The 8,948-nt window shown below is 34.5% G+C and overlaps 1 protein-coding gene across 1 annotated transcript in view; it reads left to right on the top strand.

Moving 5' to 3' along the window:
* Nucleotides 1-6,914: 6,914 nt before the first annotated feature.
* Nucleotides 6,915-8,948, top strand: part of LOC111089575 (origin recognition complex subunit 4-like) — a gene marked incomplete at its 3' end in the record, with an annotated part of 21,406 nt that continues 19,372 nt past the window's right edge. Inside the window, exon 1 of the mRNA XM_022402340.1 lies at nt 6,915-7,454. Coding sequence (XP_022258048.1) covers nt 7,252-7,454 — 203 coding nt within the window. The remainder of the gene's footprint in view (nt 7,455-8,948) is intronic.

Genomic DNA, 8,948 nt, shown 5'->3' on the forward strand with positions numbered 1-8,948 from the left:
CAAGAGCTCTGGCCATTGTATCCTGCATGGTAGAGGGGTGTGCTTGCTTCACTTGTTTCTTCAGTTGTAGACCTAACCCTGTAGACTTCAGACTGATTTTGAGATCCATACCTGAGTTCTAGAGTAGTTACCAGTGGTCTATAGTTGTGCCTGTCGTCTGCTGACAACTGTCCAGGTATTTCCAGTGGTTGTCTCTTCAGGTTTGTTGCTAGGTGCACTGCTTTCTACTCCACTGTCTATCCATTCATTTCTGCCAGGAGTGCAAATTGTGCTCTATATGCTTCCCACGGTGCTTTCCCATCGAATTTCTGTGGCTTCCTTCATACTAGATCACCCCTATTGCTGACACTGATGTCTGGAATGTGACTTCTGACAGGATTGAAGATGTCTGCATTAGGTTTTAGCTGTGGGGTCTGGAAGTGGATTCCTGTTCTCCGAGGCTGATTAGGTAGATGGCTAATATATCCTCCTTGTGTAAAAGACAGTAAATCATCCTTTAATGTATTTAATTCACTTTGAAATTTACTAATGTTTTCCATTTGTACTTCTTGCCACTGTAGTTGACTTTCCTGTAGTTGCTGCTGACTTTCCGGCAACTGTTGGAGACTTTCTTCCTGTTTCCTTTCTTGTTCCAGTTGCCACTGATGTAGTTTCTCTTCTTGTTTATTTTCTTTCTCCTCCAAACACTGCTGTATTCTCTCTTCTTGTTTCTTTTCTTTTTCTTCCAACAATTGCTGAAATTTGTCTTCCCGTTTCTTTTCTTTTTCCTCCAACAACTGCTGTAATCTCTCTTCTTGTTTGTTTTCACGTTCTTCCTGTTTCTTTTCTTGTTTCTTTTCTCGTTCTTCTTTTTTCTTTTGCTGTTCTTGTACTGATGCCATCAAATCTGTTAAGCTGTGGTTTATATTTGGCACATCTCGTTTCCATCTTCTTTTTTTTTTCATCCCACTTCTGACACAAATTTGTTATGTCTCTGTGTTCGTTTGTTAATTTTCCGTAGAAATTCTTTCCGAGAAACTTAAGCGATACAAGTCCTTTCTTAAATAAAACTTTTTTATTCTTTCTCAATTCAACTTTGCTGTACACTTAATTTCCACAGTCATTTTAACTTAAACACACGCTAGAATTCACACGCTAGAATTTACGCACTTTATTTATGGCTTGACTCGATTATCTGTCTTTATATCTCTCTGTCTGCAATTCAATTCCGAATGAATGTCTCCTTTATCTGGCGTGCTTATATACAATAAAAGCTCGCGCGTAGCACGTTCTAGCCTCTTCGCGAATATTCTAGACACTCGTCACGTGTAAGATTTTGTTGTGATAGGTGTCTGATAAAATTGTTTGTTATTCTCATAACTTGTTCATGATGTCCTGAATCTGTCTAATTATACAAATTACACACATAGTTGTTTATATAATATGCATTTTTCAGTTTGATAGCACTAAGTTTGTTTTTATTCCATAATAATAATAATCTTATTTGTTACAAAATATGCAAACATTTTGGCCAAAACTGTACCTTTCCATGATTGTCTAGTTGTTTCTTTATTGGCTGATGCCAAAATGGCCAGCAAGACTCTGAAACTGGATTTGGTAATATTTTTGGTTGGAGTAGTCCAGGAACAGTCATCAGTAACAGGTGGTACAGCAGTAGTGATAAAAGGTGTAAACCAAATCAGTTCTCTATTCCGTGTTTTACTGTACACGGTATTTTTGGTTGGAACTTTTAAGCCAAAACAGAAGAAGGAGTGGCTAGTATTATTGTTTGCACTTTATATTCCGTTTTCCACTTGTTTTATTTTCTCAGTGATGTTCTTTTCTACTTTGATGTTTTTCTTTATTCCTTTCTGTAGTTTGTTGATGTCTTTTTTGTGTTTCTTTAATTCTGTAATTACACTTTTCATATACTTTAGTGATGTTCTTCTGCATTTCTTCAGACTTGTAATCCTTCTGTAGATCCCTAATAGCTTTGTGGAACTTGTGTTCAATCAGAGTTATTTATATTTTTAATTCTTCTTTAGATATTTTCTTGTTCCAGATTATTATACTCTAACAATACTCTTTCTAACTTCCCGAATGTTATTGTTAGCTGATTTATCCCTTGAATGTAAAAACTCAGCTCCTCTTGAAATCCTGCTGCCATTTCTCATAGTCTACACTTCTCTTTATCGAATGCTTCTACATTAATTATGATAGTTCCAACTTCTCCTCTAACCTACAAACTCTACATAAAAATTGCACATCGTCATTACTAGCTTCCTTAAATGTTCATGCCCACATTACACCTAACAAACTGCGAGTACTTAACCATTGTATTTATACTTATAGCCTGAAAATAAATACTCAATACCAAATACCAGTAGCCTATTGTTAACACTGTTACTGTTAAGCCTAACATTTAAGAACCAGATTACCCCTGAAGAAGAAAGGTCCACCTTTCGAATGCGCTCTGGTTATAGGGTGTTTATTCATTTCTATCAAGACTTTTTGAACCTACATGTCTTTCTAACATCATGAATTGATCTGGATACTTCCCTTTGACTGGCAATCTACTGACTCAATGCTTCTCTGATTCTCGTTTTTATAACGTAGTCTTGTTTCTAGACATTTAAGAAAGTATTTCGATCACTTATACAAAAATATTGAAGTGTAGCTTTAAAAATTATGATTGAGGAGAAATTTCGTGTTTCAGTAGGAGCCATATAGAAACTCTAAAGAGGGTACATAAAACTAATACTGTAAATCAGGGGTTCCCAAACTTTGCCAACTGGCGGACTCCTTCAACTTCTTTACTGTATTTGCGGACTACCTCCCGTTTTTATCTCGTGTAACTGGTGTATCATATGTGTATTTTACTACCTTTAATTTGGGATTTATATATATATTACTATATTAGTTTTATAATGTCTTAGCATTTTATTTTAATCGTTGCTCTTTCAGTAAATGGTAATTTCATAAACTTGATGTATTACGGCGGACCACAGTTTGGGAACCTCTGCTGTAAATGATAGAACCAACTGAGGTAAAAAGCCCAAATTCCTCAAAAGTTATTGAAAGTAACTCATGCATGTTTTTACGTGATACAAGACAATCGATAGAGATCCTGCCAATTATCTGGTCTTAAGGTATGAATATTACCTCCATAACAGTAAAATATTTATGAGAATAAATTGGCCTCAGTGTGTGTGAAGCTACTCAAAACACTACTTAAGGGAATTAATCCTTCGTTTGCGATTTGTGCAAATCTGCCTACCACCCCATGCGCAAAGATTCACGAAGTTCTGCGACGGGACATTCAAAATGTTTGCATCATATGATGTCAAGCACAGCCACCTTCGCTAACATCATATGATGTCAACCGCAGTTAAAGGGTTAAACAAGCCAAAATGATGTAAATGGCACCAACTTTCAAACAAGGTGGTTGAGGGTGCTCCTTACAGATGAATCCAAATTGAAATGGTTTAGCGGCAATCAATGACAGCGAAGAGAACATGTCATCATGATGTATGTACAGCATCTACAGTGAAGTATGCAGAAGGACTAATACAATATGGGATACATCTCTGTCGACGTTGTTGAATTATACACAAAATTAATGTTACCCTGTCCATTGATGGTGAAACAGTATTGTTACGTCTCTGTTGGTTTGTTAATTTTCTGTAAAAATTCTTTCCGGAGAAACTTTAGCGATACAAGTCCTTTCTTAAATAAAACTGGTTTATTGTTCTGAATACAACTTTGCAATACACTTAATTTTCACTGATCTGAAAAAAGTATCTATCCTGAATGTGGGATGTTTCACGCACTACGATGAGCCATACAAGAATTCACACTCTGTGATCATATCAGGGAAGTGATCTGCAGCTTGGGACTTCTCTGATAACATGGGTTTTATGATATAGATAAGCTACAGCTGTACAAAAAAAAAAAAATACCCAATGCTAGCCAGACATAGAAACAATTCACTATATTGAATTGAATAAAAAGATAAAAGTTATTTTTTCATATCATGTATAAAAAGTTGTTTTGAGTATTTGTTATTGAGCACAAAGCTGCATAATGGGCTATTACCCGTGGTGGACCGAACGCAAGTAGTCTATTGTGTAGCTTTGTGATAAAACAAATAAAACTTTAAACAAAGAGGCTAAATATTCAGAATAATAACAATATTACCTTTAAAAATCAATTTCAGTCAAAAACTATGAAGAATATTACAAACAATAAAGTTCACAATATATTTGGGTTTATAATATTTAACAATTCGTTTACGGCTTGTGTAAATCTGCCTACCACCCCATGCGCAAAGATTCGCAAAGTTTTGCTGCGGGCCATTCAAAATGTTATGCGCAAAATGATTGCATCATATGATGTCAACTGCAGTCGCCTACGCTAACATCATATGATGTCAACCGCAGTTGAAAGGTTAAATACAACAGCGATACATACACTTTTACTAAATACATCTTCTGCTGCTTAAGACTTTTTTTGTCGTATTCAATGATTATCAAGTAGTGAAAACTTATAGAAAAGTTTAATCCTTTTCCATTCTGCTTTCTATGGCTTCTGATAAGGAGAAAATGCTGTTGAGTAGCTACGGACTTGTTAAATGATGGCTGGTTATTAATAACTTACCAAATGATTGACTCACTGACTTTTTAATTAACTTATTTTTGGCGTTTATATGACGTATTCTGTATTTAATTAATGTGCGAATATCATCTCCTAGTATGGTTAAGTATTTTGTTCAGAAGCTTCTCAAATCCAGATGATGTTGTTGGGTGTGCACGTGGACCAGTCTTGTTACTGTTACGCTAGTTTTGGTTCTCTTTTCAAATGCTTCGGTATTAGAACTCTAGCTAGCTGTTTTTGGTTGTGTAAAATAGCTTTAAACTCGTTGCTATCTCATACTGTTAAGTTTTCATTATTTCCAATATACCACAGTACCTTCCACAGTAATCCAGAGCACATGAATGTTTTTAATAAGCTACTATCCATTTTAGGCTCTTTCTTATTACTACCTAGATCTGTCCATTAAGCTACATGTGTTTGTAATGTTAAGTGTTTACATTTTTCTTGTTGTAACTTTGACATTACACTTGTTAAACACATTGTTAAGGGAAAATATAAGAATTCAATACATACTAAACGTTCCTAACGATGTTACTTATTGTTACGTCTCCGTTTGTTAATTAACTTTCCCTAACTTCGTTCCGACGAAACTTTAGCGACACAAGTCCTTACTTAATAAAACTGGTTTATTCTTTCCGAATACAACTTTACGATACACTTAATTTCAATATTCGCGCTAAAACAAACGTTTTAACAACGAACGTTAACTTCAACAATACTTCTGACTGCAGTTCAATTACTCACTACCTACACACATTATTGTCCCGTCACGTTGTCACCCTCTTTTATATACCAGACTACCCTATATCTAGTAAATGCTAGAGCATTCGCCAAGGTACAGGATAGTTCTAGAAACGCGGTGTCACACTAGTCATGCGACTCGCTGACGCAACATTATTAAAATTTAATAATTTCCAATTACTTTAGTTTAACTCTAAATACAACTACTTCATTCCTTCTGTCCCTTACAAACATTTCAACATCTCTAAATTATAGTGATGGTGCCAAACGTTTTTCAATGTTTAATTCTGTGTTATGACATATTACTAGAATTAAAAGACCTGAGACCTTTCTTTCCTCTTTCAACTGCATATAAATTAATTTCAATTAATTCTAGGTAACATATCTGTTCACAAATAAAGTATGCATTCTTATTCCCTTATAAATTTGAATGTTATTATCTCCAAGATAAAAAAATACTTGCATATTTCTTCTATAATCATTATGAATTACTCCAGGTCCTACTTGGCATGGCATGGTCTGATGGTTATGACGCTCGACTTGCAAGCTACGGGGCACGGGTTCGAATCCCTGTCATTAACATGCTCACTCTCATAGTCGTGGAGGCGTTATAATATGTATCCTTGTCAAAAGTAGCCCAAGAGTTGGTGGTGGGTAGTATTGACTAGCTTCCTTCCCTCTACTCCATTACTGCTAAATTGGAAACTGCTAGCGCAGATAATTCTCGTGTAGCTTTGCGCGAAATTCAGAACTAAACCAGATCCTACGTCAATAAAATAATGTTGCGTCATCGAGATCATGTGATTCTCACGCTCTCTACTTTCTAGAATTATCCTGTACTTTGGCGAATGTTCTAGTTCTTACTAGATATAGGGTAGTCGGGTATATAAAAGAGGGGGACAACGTGACAAGGAATGTCTGTGTAGATAGTGAGTAATTGAACTGCAGTCAGAAGTATTATTGACGTTCGTTGTTATAGCGTTTGTTTAGCGCGATTGTTGAAGTTGAGTGTATCGGTAAAGTTATATTCGGAAAGAATAAACCAGTTTTATTAAGTAAAGACTTGTGTCGTTAAAATTTCGTCGGAACGAAGTTACGGAAAAATCAATTAACAAACGGAGACGTAACAATAATTTACAGTTAAGTTTGTGACTTCAGTATGAAACTTTGTTTACCTAAAATTGAGTAAAAAGGGACGAACAGCCTTAATCAAGTGAAAGGGTATTTGTCTACAGTACATGGTTTCTTTGGGAGCCCAATTTTGTTAGAAAGGAATTTGCATGATAATTTGACAAAATATTAATATCTTTATTGCAGCAATTTCTAGAATAATACAAAAGAATTGTAATCGCATACACTAAAATCTATAAGTTAACTCATCTCGGGCCTATCATTAGTTAGACCTTTATTAACTACGGCCTTTTTAAATAACTTTAATAAGCTATTAATATGTTGTACAAAATATATACTAAGGTATATTTACAGCCTCCTTTTGAAATAGTACGTGCGCATGTGCATTTAGATGGTAGGGTGCGCGGGCATTTTCAAGACAGGCAAAAACTGAGTACATTATTATAATATGATACATTTTATTTATATCAGTGCAGTTACTGTGCGCTTCTTCAAATTATCGAAAGGACAATAGATTCCAATACTTTTTTGTAGTATTCCTGTTCCGAGCTGTAAATTATTGTTCCGGTTTTTACGCTCGCCAGTTAGTGATTTTATGTTTACTTTTTTAGGAAAGGTAGATAAATATTCTGTATTAGTTCTAATTACACAAACCATTTGTTTAGTTATTTTGTTGTACTGTTTTAACTAACGATTAATGTTAAAAGAGGTTCAAGTTCCAAAACTTTAAAACTTTTCTTTCACATTATGGCTGAAAAGATTTCTCGTCGTCATAGTATTACGAAAGCCAAAAGTGAGTTTCAGATTAGTCGGTGTAAAAAACGTACAGCAAAGACTAGTCAGTCGTCAGCACGAGTTCGAGATATTTTGAAAAAAAAATTAAGTTCTAACGTTAACCATGTCTGCTGTGAGATAAGCACATCACTTGAGTGTTTTGCTGAAGAAGCGAGGTAGGCATAAGTTGATTTTAATGTTTTAATTGATATTTATATATAAACTTTGGTTTAGTCATGGCTTCAGTGAAAATATGGATGTGTTAAAAATTTTAATTCATTATATTTACTTACAACTTATACAAGCGTGTTTTATGGTGTCCTCAGAATTTTAAAATAACCGGTTGAGTTAAAAAGTGTTTGACTTGGTGTTGGGCTTTAGTCTAGTATTTATACAGTTTGTTTCTTACTCACCTCTTTGTGCCTCTGCTATGCACAATATAACTGTAAGACTTCTGAATCGTGTGAAAGTTTTGGTGACACCACATATTGTTATTTTTACTTTTTCAAAACCTCAACTCATAAACACAGCAATGTAAGTCCACTGTGCCATTATATTAAGTAATGTTTTTAAAAATGACAAATATTAACATATTATTATTATGGATAACAAAAGACCTTTTACAGTCCTTCAAGACATTCCTGAAAACTACCCTTAATAGAAAAATTAAATAAAATTCAATTATTCAGCCATACTCTTTATTGTTCATTAAACCATTCATTCTTCTAAGAAACTTGCAAAGTTTCGGCCTCCATTATTGTTGAGAGCAATTCATTATATAAGTCAATCACCCTTTTAGAAAAATAAAACTTAAATGGAGCATAGCCTAAGTTTTTCAAATCATAAACTTGTATCCTCTTATCCTACTATTTCAGAATATAGCACGAAGAAATCAGAGACCTTTCACCTGTCGGTACCATATTTAATCTTGTTAACTTCAATAACATCACTTCTTACAATTTTAACAAATCCAATTAGAAGATTTTAACATATCTCTCTAAGAAAATCCTTCTATTCTCAGAATTATCCTAGTAGCACTCCTTTGAACCCCAGCATTTAAGTCCACATCCTTTCTTAAATAAGGATACTAGAACTTGCACAATATTTTTAGTGGTGTCTTACTAGTGATTTATGTAATGAAAGATTTTCCTATTTTGACTTGTCAATATAAGAACACTTTAAAACTCTGTTAGCTTTACTATTAGCAACAGAGCATTGTTTCAAGTTGAGTGGCACAAATGATTTAACTACCACTATGTCAAGATCGTTTTCCTCAGTCATACTATGTAGTTCATTCCTATCTATGTTGGATTGAAGTTGGGTAATGTTATTACTCTTTTTCAGGGAAGGTGATAAAAATTGGCTGGAGTTGTATATCTGTGGTTGGAAAGTTTTTAAAGTCTGATAAAAGTTGTTTCACAAACTCATTTAACAAAGTTAAAAATTTTATAGTATAGTCAACATTGTTTCATAAGAGAAAAGATCTTGGCTTTGTCATCTTTTGGCATTCTTTGAAGAGGGTACTGCTTATGTAGAGGAGGGGTAAGGGTATGGATTTGATGTATATAGATTTTCAGAAAGCACTTGACAAGGTACCACACATAAGTCAGTGCTACTATAGCGTGAGGTCTACCGCCATATGTCGCCTATAGCGTGAGGTCTACTGCTGC

Source organism: Limulus polyphemus, unplaced genomic scaffold, assembly GCF_000517525.1.
Source record: "Limulus polyphemus unplaced genomic scaffold, Limulus_polyphemus-2.1.2 Scaffold6672, whole genome shotgun sequence".
NCBI lineage: Eukaryota > Metazoa > Arthropoda > Merostomata > Xiphosura > Limulidae > Limulus > Limulus polyphemus.